This window comes from Drosophila mauritiana, chromosome 2L (assembly GCF_004382145.1).
Source record: "Drosophila mauritiana strain mau12 chromosome 2L, ASM438214v1, whole genome shotgun sequence".
Lineage (NCBI taxonomy): Eukaryota > Metazoa > Arthropoda > Insecta > Diptera > Drosophilidae > Drosophila > Drosophila mauritiana.
In genome coordinates, this window is record NC_046667.1 from 21,058,212 (window position 1) to 21,073,527 (window position 15,316).

Consider the following 15,316-nt stretch of genomic DNA (forward strand, 5'->3'; position numbering starts at 1 on the left):
TGACTTATAAAGTATAATTGAATGTATTACATTAAAGGGTATCATTGCGTTTTGTAGTCGTCCACCAACTCGAAGTACGGCATCACTATCCAAAAGCGGATTTAGCGCCTTTAACTTACTCTTTGGGTCTAATGGTCTTTTGTTTTTGAGTAGTCTGACTTCGTGTCAAAAATCCAGCTGTTGTTGTATCTTTACCACGGCGATCTTCGCTAGCTTTAATTCCTCCAAAGTAAGATGTGACGGCTGTTGTAATTTTCCTCTCAGCTTTGTTATGAAGCGTAGTACATACGCCATTACTCTAAGAAGTTTGTCGATCGATGAATACTTCGATAAAAGACGATTTTGCAGATATTCGGATTCTATCAATGTGGATACCACAACAATTTCCGATTCCTTTTGAGTGGGCAAGTGTTGTGCATCTATAGCTAGCCAATTCGGCCCTCTCCACCAAATTTCACAGATTTTAAGAGCTTCCGGTGATATCCCTCTTGAAGCCACGTCTGCTGGATTGTCTTCCGATTTAACGTAATTCCATTTGACATTGGGAATTAGTTTTTTGATTTTTTCTACTCTAGTTCCGACGAACTTATCTTTGCTGCGCTTGTTCTGTATCCAAGCAACAGTAATTTGCGATTCACTCCATGCATGCGTTGTGATCTTGTTGCTCCATATAGCCTGCTAATAACTTTGCTAATAAATGCGCAGCACATAATTCCAACTTTGGAATTGTTTTCCTGTTTTTTATAGGATTTACTTTGCTTTTTGCTGCTAGCAAAGTAACTCTGCCGCTGCATATGCTTTCTCTGATGCATCGCAGAATCCATGTAGCTCCATAATACCTTTGGAGCATCCAGTCCAGCGTGAAATGCTAATTTCTTCTAAATATGATAGACCTTTAGCATATTCCATCCACCGGTTAGCTAAGTTGAATTCCAATTCAACGTCCCAAGTCATTGTTAACTTCCACAGTTCCTGAATGAAACATTTGCCTTGAATCGTTACAGGTGCCAACCATCCTAGTGGGTCGAAAATTCTGGACAACTGTGATAACACTAACCGCTTTGTTATGTGTGTTAGCATTGGGTTTTCTGCCGAAAACGTAAATGTATCCTTCTTCGGATCCCATTGAAGTCCTAAGGTTTTGATCGATTCGTGCTCCTCAATGCAGATTTTCTCCGTAGCACCGTCGTCCTGAATGTCGGCTTAAATACGTTTGTCATTTGCAACCCATTTTCGCAGATGCATGCCGGCCTTCTCCATCACTTGTCTCAATTTCCTTTGAAATTTATAGCACTCGTTGACTGTGTCTTCACCAGTTATGAGGTCATCCATATAAAAGTCGTCTCTAATTGTTTCTGCTAAGACGTTATCCTCTTGGCAAAAGCGATCTGCCAACTCTCGTAGACATCGGACTGCTAAGAAAGGTGCTGCCGATGTGCCATAAGTTACGGTTGTTAACTTAAACTCACTGATCGGCATTTTTGGATCATCTCTCCATAGGATATATTGGTATTCTTGGTCTTTCTCAGCAACCTTTATGTGGCGATACATTTTTTCAATGTCAGCTACATATTGCCACTTGAGCCATTTAATTTGAATATCGAATATATCCTTTTGAATCTTAGGACCAGCTATAATAACGTCATTTAGGCTTGGTCCATTTGTCGTCTTTGCGGATGCGTCAAAAACTACTCGTAGCTTCGTAGTTAAGCTTCCAGGCCTGATGATTGCTTGATGGGGTAAATAGTATTTACCTTGGCCCGTTGTCTTTACAGATTCCATATGTCCCATCTTAAGGTATTCTTTCATGAATTCGTTGTATGCAGCCCAGTTCTTTGGGTTTTTTTTTAAAACTTCTTTTCCATTTGCATAAGCCTTGCCATTGCCTGTTTGCGAGAGTCTCCCAGCTTTGCCTCTTTGTGGAATGGAATTGAAACCACAAATCTGCCTTCCTCGTTGATGACAGTTGTTTCTTGGAATTTTCTTTCGCATTCTGCATTGTCTGTAATCGTATCATCGGCTTCATCTTCCAATTCCCAAATCCAGGTCCTTTATATTAATTGTTGTAGTGGCAGTAGTGTAGTGTAGTTGAATCGTGGATCTGTAGCCTGTAGCCTGTAGCCCTTCCACTCTTTGTTGATATCAATATCTTTTTGCTGGGAAGGGCTCTATGGAGTGTTGGTAAAACCAATGCTTCCGTTGATGTTTTGAAGCTGCTTGGAATTTTGGGTTTGATCGTCAGGTGGACGCTATTTTTGGATAATTGAGTAGTCTGGGAGATACCTTCGACCTCTATAGTACTCCTTATTCTGGGAATCCTTAATATTTGTGCTGCTTCCTCTGAAGTCAGCGGTTTCTGGGATCCACCGTCAATAAGCTCCCTCAACTCGTTGTAACCTCCAGTTTTGTTTTTCACTAAAACAACAGCTGTAGCCAATAGTGTGTCTTGGCCTTGCTTGAGGCTATTGCTGTTGATACTGCGTTTTGTGTCTTCATGAAGAAGGCTGTTGTGTCCTTTGGAGCATCGATTGCATGTAATTTCCTTTCTTCCAAAGCTTCTAAAGCACATGCTGTTCTTTTGAACGAATTCTTTTCTTTTTTCACTTGATTGTGCTCTGAATTTGAGACACTTTATCATATCGTGGCCATCCTTAGAGCAAAAGGCACACGATCGTTCTTGCACTTTTCTTGTAGCAAGCTGAGCGGTATTTTTGGTAATGACATTTACTGAGTTGTATTGTTGCTCAATAAACTCCATTACGTCTTGCAAGGACTGTATAGCTCTTGCCTTTTTTACATGCTGTTCATACAGCTGTAAGGCTTCTGGCGAAAATTTCCGCAGTAGAATTTCTGCTAAAATTACGTCAGCAGAGCTTTCAATTTTTCCTTTTTCTTTTATGATGAATATGCTCTCAGTCGCAGTATCCAAAAACTTCCTTAAAATTTTCTCATCATGGGGCAGCAAGCACTCCAGTTCCATTAATTTGTTGAAGTGTTGAGAGAATATTTTTCTGCTATTCTCATAGCGTTTGCAGATAAGCTCCCACGATGCTGTTTAGCTAGCCGCTGATCCCGTTATCAAATGGCTAACCACCATTTGAGCTTGTCCTTTTAAGCAAGCTCTTAAATATCCCAGCTTCCTTGTGTTGCTGAGATCCTTCCTGCTGTCTATTAGCTCAGAGAACAGCTCGTTAAGTGTTGGCCATTCCTTCGCATTTCCATTTAACGTTGGAAGGTCCACTATTGGGAGTTCTGGCACGTCGTAGTTGGAACTTTTGAACTGTTCCAACTTCATTTGAAGTACCATCTCTAGTGCGGCAACTTCAGATTGCAGAAAGTCTGCCTAATCTTGATCAAAGGCAGTTCTGTCATACTTGTTTTCAAGCAGTTTCAGTGTGTCCGTCACGTTGGACCAATGACTTTTCATCATTGCCAGCTGCTTGACTAGTTCAATCTTTCTTGAACTATCTAGGGTTTCGTAGATTAGGCTCATCTGTTGCCTCACCCTGTCCGCTCTTCTACCCACCAGTTGAACCAGATTATCAACTGGACTGGAGCTCCGAGCTGATGCGGTATCAGATAATTTTGATCCGCTTGGTATATTTATTTCTTCAAGTGTCTCTACCTTTAATAGTGACTCCTTGTACGCCTTGATAGCATCCATAGTTTTCATAAATATTTTATCATTAAAATATTGATGATCGCCAACTCCCAATATTGCCAGCGCATTGTTGTTAGTAGTAAATCGGACTACCAATACATCTATTGCTGATATAGATGCCTTTTCCTTGATGGCTTGCAGTATTTTGTTCTGCAGCTCTCCTTGGTCTTGCATCAATTTCACAGATATTTCCGACAACATCTTGGGAAAACAATCACTGTGACTTTTTTGTGCTTATTGCTTGTATTCCTTGGCGTGATAAAATTAAATACTTTTTGAAAATCTTCCTCCTTTTAAAAACTAAACAGTGGTCTTGAAAAGGACCGATTGCTTAATAGGGGTACAGAATTTACAGTTTTTTAACCGCCAAATCCGTAGAGGGTGCGGCCTTGCGTCTTCAGAGCGTAGACAACATCCATGGCTGTAACAGTATTCCTCTTGGCGTGTTCGGTGTAGGTGACGGCATCACGAATTACGTTCTCCAAGAAAACCTTCAGAACGCCACGCGTTTCCTCGTATATGAGTCCAGATATGCGCTTCACACCGCCTCGACGAGCCAAACGCCGGATAGCAGGCTTCGTGATACCTTGGATGTTATCACGCAGCACTTTGCGATGACGCTTGGCGCCACCCTTTCCCAAGCCTTTGCCTCCTTTACCACGACCAGTCATTTTTCACTGTTTTATACTATTATACACACACAACACGAAAGTCACTAAAGAACTAAATTCAACGTTTCGGCGTGCCCCTTTTTATAGGTAAAACGACAAAAACCCGAGAGAGTACGAACGATATGTTCGTTTCGTTCTTCGGTCGTCAAATGAAATGGCCTCTGTTTTTCTCTCTCTCTTTCACCATCCACGATTGCTATATAAGTAGGTAGCAAATGCTCTGATCGTTTATTGTGTTTTTAAACGTGAAGTAGTGAACGTGAAATTTTGTGAAACCCAAATGGCTCGTACCAAGCAAACTGCACGCAAATCGACTGGTGGAAAAGCACCACGCAAACAACTGGCTACAAAGGCTGCTCGCAAGAGTGCTCCAGCCACTGGAGGTGTGAAGAAGCCCCATCGCTATCGCCCTGTGGCCTTGCGTGAAATCCGTCGCTACCAAAAGAGCACCGAGCTTCTAATCCGCAAGCTGCCTTTCCAGCGTCTGGTGCGTGAAATCGCTCAGGACTTTAAGACGGACTTGCGATTCCAGAGCTCGGCGGTTATGGCTCTGCAGGAAGCTAGCGAAGCCTACCTAGTTGGTCTCTTCGAAGATACCAACTTGTCAAAATAATCAAAATAATCTTATTTTTATTGCTAGCCCAACATTTATTAAATTGAAGAAGAGGTTATTACAATAATAAATATTTTTTATTTGTTCTTGATGATAACGTCCAGTAAAACTAGCAGTAAAAGTGTCGTGGCAAGGGACGCTGAACTTTGAAGGAGGATTTTTTGATTGGTCGCCCAGTTGACCCAGCTGTGCCTCGACTCACAGCTGATTGATCAGCCAAGGAAAAGCAAGAACACAATGTTTCACCTTATAATCCTAGTATCTTAAGGCGTGGTTTTTTCTTCTGTGTTTCCTACCACTGGTGGGGGAAAACAACAGAATTTCTCGAAGGACTAAAATGTTCACACTATAAACTTGTGCGTACACTTAATGAGTTCAATTCGGGTGTTTAAATCTAACTGACTCGCTACTGCGAGGACTTCGCCTTTTATTCATTCTTACATAGGTTCTTATCATCTAATTATATAATGCTGCGCTTGTAAGACGCCGCAGTCTGCGTTTGTAAATGCAGCTGAGTTTTATTCTTAAATCTATGTTTGAGGCCTATGACCGCGCTAATCACCTCACGCGTGGTCATATCTCTTGACACTTCGGCAATAGGCCACTGCAATCGTACTTATCTGTAGTTGACACTTATGTTGTCCAGTGACATGTTTATTGCAGCCCATAAATAGAACATATTTATAGTTTGCCTACTTATCATATCTCAACACATATTTAGACACGGCTGCTATAGCTAAAAGGTATTGTATTAATGTAGTTAAGGCCTTAAAACATTTCATTTCCCAATTTGGTATTCCTAAAAAGCTAATCTATGATCAGGGAGCAGAATTCGCTAGCGATATGTTCAACAAGTTCTGCACTCAATTTAACATTGACCTGCACGTAACATCCTTTCAAGAATCTTCTAGTAATTCCCCCGTTGAACGGCTCCACTCGACACTAACTGAAATTTATAAAAAAATACTTGACGCTAGAGGTCAACAGAAACTCAAATGCGAACATGACGAGATAATGTCCGAAGCTTTAATTGCATATAATAATGCTATTCATTCTGCGACTAAACATACCCCCTTTGAACTTTTTAATGGACGTACCCATATATTCATATCAAGCAAACAATTTCAATAGTGAACATGACTACTTGACGAAATTGAATGAATTCCGCGAAAAATTGTACCCTCTCGTTACCGAAAAACTTTCAAATGACGTTGTCAAGAGAACCCTGAAATTAAATGAAACCCGAACAGACCCTATAGACGTACAACCAGACACTTTAGTCCTTAGAAAGGAAAATAGACGAAATAAAATTACACTTTGGTTCTCAATCCACAAAGTCAAACATGACAAGGGCTGCTGATTACCCCACTAGAAACCAAAAATTACATAAATCGAAGAAATAAATCATTTTTGACAATATTACAATATTATATGTTTTTGTATGCCAAATAAATATTAATATTTATATAGATAAAATATTTATATCCATATAATACTTCTATCGATATATTATTTGTACTTAAGAGTCTAAAATACGATATATTAATATTTTTATATTTAATGTTATTCTGGGGGGACATTAATACCTAACATTTTTCCTTTAAGTCAATGAAATCACGATATGGAAATTAATTTATAAATATTTCCACTGTGTTATTGTTACTGCATAGACCTGTGATAAAATTATAACATGTTATATATGCAATTCTTCCGACTGATCAGAAATGAAATGTTTGATAAGAAAATGTTTTAATTGTATTATATTATGGATTTAAGAATATATATTTTGGTAAATTATAATTATAAGTTTCAATATATATCGAAAGGAAACTTGCTATAGTGGGCATATACTATTATAACGGTTCCATATGGGCTAACTTTATTTTCATTTAGAAATTCGGTCACACTATTGATGAAGAAGGTCAAAATAAAAACTAGCTCAGTAGATACGAAAGCGTATATGTCAGTGAGTGGATAAACGTATAGAAAAACTGCATCACAACTTAAGTCCTATTGCCATCCAATATGTTCGCCAACAAATTGTTGACCTGCTCGGCATTACTAATAATGTTATTATTACTGAGCAACACAGGTGAGTAAGCATATTACAACCCTTTCTTTTAACAGCAATTAACTGCGTCGAACTGGAGGCCTTTGTTCAATGTGCTTATCCATCGCAGATTATTTATATATGTATGTCGTTTGTTCATCGCACATAATTTATTTTTCCGGTGGCGTTCACGTAGCCATATGCGTTAGTGTCGTATCTGCGTAATAAAACTTAAACGGATGAATTTAGAGTTTTGCCTTCGGTGATCAGGGGTTTTAAACCTATTTCAGTGATCTGGCTATCCGTTCATAACTCTTCTAGAAAAATGGTGTTGCTGACGTTTGTTAACCCCGGACACCATCCATTTTTACCGCCTTCGCTTATCTGCTGTGGCAATTCACATATTCTGTTCATCTCTTGCGGATATTTTATCCACTTTAAATATTTATATGCATGGGAATATAAATCCGCATATCACATTAAATTTGTAAACACCATATAGCATACTTTAGTTTTTGGTTACTATCTGTCAATTCATATAACAAGATTTTCGGTCATTTGCTCATTAACAAAGTTAGACATTTGTGCACATAGTACATAAAAATAAATATGAGACAATATGACAAACAGTATGTGATAAAATAATAATAGTCGGTTCTCTGACTATCAGATATCCGTTACTCAGCTAGTATTTGTGCGAGGAAAATGATAGGCGAATAACAAAAAAATTACTTGGACTGGGCATATGTACTATGTGGGCAGACATATTAAAATAAACAATTTGAAACATTTTTTTGATGGTGTGTGTGATAAAATGATTCGGCATAGCAATAGAAAGAAGGATAAATGATAAATGATTAAATCAGAAAATAATTTTTAATGTATAATTTGTAGTGTGCTCCTACTAATCTTATCTTGTAAAATATTTCTATTACCAGCCCGAATTTAAAATTCGATTTATAACTTATAAATTTTTGGTTTTTATAAATATCTGACCATATGTTACGGCACAAAGTAAATTTCATAGGATCTCTTTAACTCACTGAAAATGGAAATAATTTGTAAACAAAGGGTAGTTTCTTGATAAGAGAACAAAGGAAATACAATCAAAGCCAACCATTTGTACATTTTAAGGTCACAAAAATTTGAATCTCTAATAAATAATTCTTTTAACGCCAATTTAAAGAAAATGCCGATTTTATAAAGAAAACCTTAAATATTTTTAACAATTCTTCTTTTAGTGTTCTCTCAAAAGCTTATTAGCTTGCCGAGAGTCGGTATAAATGTTAGTGATTTGTTTCTGGAACAAGCAAACTCACTGACCAGCAGCCCCTCAACATCTTCGACAACAACTGAGAAACCAATCACAACCAGATCAACTTCTACAATAACTCCAACGAGATCCACCACACCTTCAACGGAATCACCAACGACCACCGCACCAGTGATAAGCACGACCTTTGCCCCGCAACCATATCCGCAACCATCCGTAGGGGCTTGGAATACCTCTTGTATTATGCTTCAAATGGCGGCACAACTTAATTTTACCTATGAGGCTAGGGGTAAGGAAATAAGTCCATGTTTAGATTGCAATTGAATTACGGCATTGGCGAGGTATGGGCAATATTAGATTTTATATAAACTCGTCTCATAATTTTAACATTTTAATGAACGCATTAACATAGATAAGACAAGTATTTCAGTTCAGTTTGAAAGAAGATGTATGTAATGTATGTAAGGATAAGGATATATGTATGTATATAATATATATTTTTATTATATAAAAGTTAAAATTAGGATCTTTTTTTAATTAGAATTACAATCGTAATGATATAGTTGAGTTCCCCTACTATTAGATACCCGTTACTCAACTAGTGTTAGTGCTAACGCGAAATTTCATAATTTTTCTGGGATATCGATAGATAGATATAAAAATTTTTCAAAAGTGTTGGCGGCTTTAGGCTATTAGAGTGAGAGTGGCAAAAAGTTTTTTGGCAAATCGATAGAAAATTACACGATTAATAAAATTATGAAAACATTTTGCAAAACTAGTGGATTTCTGGAATATCGATAGATATTGGCAAAAAAATTTGGAAACAAAAAATTTGAAAATTGTTCAAAAGTGTACCCGAGACTGTTTTGGGCGTTTTGTAAGTGTAGGGAGGGGCGTGAATGAATTGTTTTGGTATACCGTTAGAAATTGCCAAGGCAAACCATAAAAAATCAAAACATATAAAAGCGTGGGCGTGGGTGAAACTCTTCCTTCCTCCTGTTACATAATTTTCAACGAATCTGTCCGTCTGTCCATATAAACGTCGAGATCTCAGAAACTATAAAATCTAGAATGTTGAGATTCAGCATACAGAGTATTAGTCTTGAAAATTTTTCAAGGTTTGCAAAAAAACTTTTTGCCACGACTATAACGCTCTAAAGCCGCCAAACCGGTCACGCCCACACTTTTGAACAATTTTTAAATGTTTCCTCTATTTTATTCTCCAATATCTATCGATATTTCAGAAAAATTATGAAGGTTCGCGTTCGCATTCACACTAGCTGAGTAACGTGTATCTGATAGTCGGCGAACTCGACTATAGCATACTCTCTTGTTTTATTCGACATCAGAAGATTTTCGACAAATAATTATTTTCCTTTGTTGTTCGATACCTAATACTAGGTCTGGAAGTTGTCCGCATAAACATTGTATTACAATTAAATCTTGATAAATATATGTTTGGGATAATGGATATAAACCTAATTGTGTTACACATAAAGACTTCGGAAATCTGAAAAAGAATTTTAACAGACTTTACAATATTGAATCTTAAAAGTTATTGATTTGTAAGTCAAATAAATATTTTAAAGCAAAAAATAGCAGTTTAAAATGCGATTCTAATAATAATAATAGCTCTGTTTTCCGCTCACTCTGCGGGCTTTTCGAAAAGTTGTGAATTTCTTAAATCGAGCTTTAGGGTCAGTTGATCTGAATTGGGGAATTTATATCCTAATCGCGTGGGAAATTTAGTCATTAAAAGCTGTTTTCCCGAAAAACATTGTGGATTTTCATAATGGGTGTTTCTGTAGTTTATATATGTTTAACGAAAAAATTTTATTGATATTTTCTTATAACAAAAATGTTAATTTTGGAGTTCCCCAAACCTTTATTATGAATTGGAGTTTAAAACTTTCATAGCACTGTGTCAAGTAAGAAGTATTATATTAACATAGCGACAGAAAGTCAAGGACTGAATCTAATGAAATAGTGTTCCTGATGAAGACTATACATATATTAGTTGTAGTGCTAGAATTTTTAGTAAAGTACCTTTTAATTTCCGGTGAAATAATATAACCCTTGAATTTCTTCCTTTTCATTTCATTTCGAAATATTGAGGATACTTTGTATATTTGTATAATATCGTTGCACGGCCATTGGCTAATCCTTGCTCCTTGCACTTACAGTGTGCTACATACATAAATAGGCCTTCATACACCAGCTGATTTATACTAAAAATCAAAAAATAATATTTGTTTATGCATTACCGTAAGAAAAAAAATGGTAGTAAGTTGTTGCTCTTATTTAGCTTAACAATATTACAAAAAGAAACAAACACAATTCCATTTGGTTTTCCTTAGAACTACAACAAACATAAATAACCACCACAAAAGTCCTTTAACAATTAACTAATATCGCTTTTTTATGTGACCTTTTGACCGTCCTAACGGTACTTTGTTTCCGTTAGCTTTATGTTATATTTTTTTGAATTGCTTAATAATGCTTAATCACAAACTGACAAAATGTTGCTTAAGAATTTCGCCATGAAAGGACGCAGACAATTCAATCGACAGAATTACGACCAGAAGCCGGTTAATAATTCAAAATGTAATAGGATGTATTATTTTATATATATGTATATAATTATATAATTATAATTATAATATAATAATATATAAATTATATTTTTTTATAATTATATACATACATATCAGTATGAGGATCAATAGCCGAGTCGATCTAGCTATGTCCGTATGAACGTCGAGATCTCAGGAACTATAAAAGCTAGAAGGTTGAGATTCAACAAATATATTGTAGAGACAAAGACGGAGCGCAAGCTTGTTGACCCATGTTGCCACGCCCATAAACCACACAAAACTGCCACGCCCACACTTTTGATATTTTGTCACATTTTTATTAGTCTTGTAAATTTCTATCGATTTGCAAAAAAACTTTTTGCCACGCCAACTCTAACGCTGTAAAAATGCTCAAAGCTGTCGCGCCCACATTTTTGTTTATAATTTTATTAGTCGTGTAAATTGCTATCGATTTGCCAAAAAACTGTTTGCCACGCCCACTCTAACGCCCTAAAGCTGCCGAACCGGTCACGCCCACAATTTGGAACAATTTTTAATTTTTTTCTCATTTCATTCCCCAATATCTATCGATGTCCCAGAAAAATGATGAAATTTTGCGTTCGCATTCACACTAGCTCAGTAATGATGATAGTCGGGAAACTTGAGCAGTCTTTCTTCTTTTTAGTTTAAATCTGATGGTGTATTAAAACTTATATAAGAGCATTCTCTCTTGGTTTTATTTTAAATCCGATGGTGTATCAAGACTTACACAAGTTCTACATTGTAAAATATAACTTTATAACCGGCCATGTATACAATTCAACACAAACTAGTCTCTCAGACTTAAAGCAAAGTCTTTCCATTGCAAGTATAAAAATAAGTACGTGCTGGATCAGGCGACAATTTATTGATCCTCTTTTAAAAGTAAACAAAATTAAAATATAACAATTTGTAGTTTTGAAATACGAATTCTATTTTATAATAATCTCTCGACTCTCATATAGCTGCATAAATGTAAATTGAAAATTGTAAAATTTATAAGTTACTCGTAGAGTGAAAAGCTATACTAGATTATTATTATTATTATAACAGGTATAAGTAAGCGTTCCCGAATCGAGCACAAAGAAGCTGGGTTCGGTAAAATCAAATTTTTGAAATTTGAAAGCTGGAATCGATTGTCCATCTATCCTTACGGGCAAACGCTTTTAATTAATTATTATTTGTACTGAAATAAGCAATTATACTTCTATCTTCATATAATTTCGTGTTCCTACAGAGTTTATTAAGAAATAACTAAAAAATTTGTATATCTTTGTATAAGAATATCCGACTAACGAAGACTTTTATCTTTAGAGGGAAACTTTACCACCGGTCTATACAACATCCCCAGCAACGCATCTGTTGAAGATGCAGAATGTAAAAGCCATACTACTCAGTTTATTCATCTGATTTGGGGACCAGAAACATCAAAACAATCATTACTAATGTATTTTGATAAAATTAATGACACAACTGTGCTTTCCTCCATCCAAATTCATCTGACATTGCTGTCCGAGGATTTTCCGGATGCAAAGGGTAAGAATATATATTAAATAGTAGACAAAGATGTGTCCAATAATCCCCAATTTTAGAAAATCAAACAGTTCAGCTTATTACCAGGAGCTCCGGAGAGTTTAAGACACCAGATAAGATGTCGTATCACTGCACGCGTGTTCAGAAGATGAATATGACTGAAACACTCGATGCTGAGCCGTTAATTGGTTGGATCAGCGTCAGTCACGTCCAGGTGGAGGCTTTCCGGAGGGCTAACGACACTGGTTTTTCAGTTGGACACGATTGCGATAGCTCGGAAACTTCGGATGTGGTTCCCATTGCCGTTGGAATTGCTTTAGCTGCATTAATTTTGGTGGTATTAGTATCATATCTGTGTGCTAGGCGTCGTTCCACCTCCCGCGGTTACATGAGCTTCTAATAGGACATCAGCTTAATTGGGCAGGTTGCGAATTAAAGGAGTATGGACACCAAATTGTTAGAGAGAAATTTAAGATTGATTTTTATAATTGGAAGCCTACATTGATTAGTAGAAGTTGAAGTGGTTTTATTTTTTTTTAAGAGGGACATCAAGCTCAGTTGGGTTTAGAGTAATAAAACGGTTCTTTAATACCTTTTTTTACGTCTCTGTCTTCGTAAGTGTCCGATATTGGTTCTTGTATGCTTATATTTGTGTTTTATTTAATTGGCTTGAGCAATGTAAATGTAAAATAAATAAACATTTTTCTAAATAAATCAATCTCTTTAATGAAGCTACCGTGTTAACCCCAAAAAGGTGATTTGACAGAGGACTCTTCTATCGTTAAGGAAAAAACATGTACGCAATACCAACAAGTATAAATTCTACTCAAATGTTATATTTTTTAACCATTATTATAGGGGCATAGAAATGTTTGTACTCCTGTCCTTGAAACTGTAATAAATAAGATTTAAAAACAAACAAAATGCCGGAAAGGGGCTTATGGAAAAAATCTTAAATTTTTTGTATCTTTAATTTTTTAAATAATTTTAATTGGTTAATAATAGTGCTTTTCCTGTTGAGATGAAACTATGCGCTCCTGCAGCTTGGCAAGCTGATAAAATACATGACTGTGCTGTGCTGAACTGAGCTGGACATCATAAGTTGTTCCTTTAGCAACTCAACCGTTCCTCGGTTAGTTCATAATCATTCTGAAGTTGCAGAGCTCCTTCAAACCGTTCGCTTGCTAATATTATGTTGTGCGAGCCAAATTCCACTATGCCGGCGTCGATCATTCCTGACGCATTGTTTTTTAGCGATCCGATTTTATGTAACTGGTGTTAACGCATTTCTAGGTTGCCTAACTGAAATATACATTATGTTTGTAATTAAATAATAAATCTTTAACAGTACCTATAAGCTGTAGGGTAGAGTAAAATGACATTTAAATTAGAGTTGATATAGTAAAGAATTAGCAGCAGATATGTTTTTTAGGTAAGTGCATTTGTATTATCTTTGTGCGTTGTCAGTTGCAATGCTGTCAATTGGGCAGCATTTTTTTCTTGTAAAATCTCTCCGACAAGTTGCGGGATGATCTTTTGAACTGTCAGAAACGATAATTCTCATTACTCTTGGAGTACAAGATAGGAGGTAGAAGGCAAAAGGTTGAAGCGCATGCTTGTCTCCTAAACTTGCCACGCCTACTAGGAAGTATATATATTCTTTATCTAGCCAAGTTCTTGCCATGTCCTTCTGTCCACCTGTGTGAACTTTAAATTCTCGGGACTTATAAAAGATTAAAAGTTAAAAAATATTACAATATGTTTACTTTTTTATTTTATAATTTGCCTTGCCAATTTCTATCAAAATATCAAACACATTTATAGGGCACGACCTCTCCGCGCCTACAAACTGCACACACTTTTTAAAAATCTTTCGAATGTTATACCCGTTACTCTTAGAGTAAAGGTGTATACTATATTCGTTGAAAAGTATGTTACAGGCAGAAGGAAGCGTTTCAGAACATATAAAGTATTTACATTCTTGATCAGAATATATGAGAACTTTAAAAGCTAGGAGGTTGAGATACAGCATACATATTCTAGAGACATATACGGAGCGCAAGTTTGAGCCATGTTGCCACGGCCACTCTAGCGCCGACAAACCGCACAAAATTGCCAAGATCGCACATTGTAACTTTAATTTTAAATGTTGTCTTATTTTATTCACGAGTATCTATCGATAACCCAGAAAATGGTGAAATTTCGCATTTCTACTAGCTGAGTAACGGGTATCTAATTGTCGAGGAAGTCGACTACAGCATTCTCTTTTGTTTTATTATCGTAAAAAGAATATAGTTCCCTTTTAGACAAGATACATTGGCATACGCTATCTGTAGTAGTATTTGTTATTTAGTAATTTAGTATATGTTATTTATTATTAACGGGTATCTGCTAGTCGGGGTACTCGGCCATAGCATTTTTTTGTTTATTCAGAAAATTTTTCTTTTTATCAGTTTACGCTTGTCAAACAACGTTGAACCTAAAATCGAATTATCCAAAATGTAAACGATTAACTTATGTATATGCATATTGGAAAAGTAAAAATATATATTGTTTTCGTGTAGTATTGCACCAATTGCAGACTTGTCTAAAAATATAATAGGATTTCTTCAAATAGGCAATAAGATTTCGGCATTCATTTCCGCGTCGTCATCAACATCGTCTGTGCTTTGTAGTGGTCGTCCAGTTTTGGGACGTTCTGCGGGAGGTCCCAAAGGATCAAACTGCAGAACTGTAATGATATAAAGTATAATAGGATACAAAATTCGCAGCGGTGTGCCACAACTTTACTGGACGTGTAGGGGCTGTGGGTAGGAGCTACGCTATTAAAATGCTCACCACCTTTCAAGTGTTCTTCATTTGACTGTCTGATAGCTATAGGATAAAGTTAAAATAATCACTGG

General features: G+C 36.3%; 2 protein-coding genes across 6 annotated transcripts in view; one reads left to right on the forward strand and one right to left on the reverse strand.

The window, feature by feature from the left end:
• The first annotated feature begins 6,864 nt into the window (after positions 1–6,864).
• On the forward strand, positions 6,865–13,238 carry LOC117151028 (lysosome-associated membrane glycoprotein 1). Its single transcript, XM_033318241.1, has 4 exons — positions 6,865–7,037; positions 8,237–8,557; positions 12,195–12,416; positions 12,473–13,238. The coding sequence occupies exons 1-4, from the start codon at positions 6,971–6,973 to the stop codon at positions 12,811–12,813; spliced, it is 951 nt and encodes a 316-aa protein (XP_033174132.1). The 5' UTR covers positions 6,865–6,970; the 3' UTR covers positions 12,814–13,238.
• Positions 13,021–15,316, reverse strand: part of LOC117151026 (intraflagellar transport protein 88 homolog) — a 31,934-nt gene continuing 29,638 nt past the window's right edge. For 2 of the 5 annotated variants that reach the window (XM_033318239.1, XM_033318235.1), the window contains one exon: positions 13,021–15,287. In XM_033318239.1, the coding sequence (XP_033174130.1) occupies positions 15,049–15,287 (239 nt within the window). In that variant the 3' untranslated portion in view covers positions 13,021–15,048. The remainder of the gene's footprint in view (positions 15,288–15,316) is intronic. The other 3 variants (XM_033318238.1, XM_033318237.1, XM_033318236.1) reach the window with 3 other exon arrangements.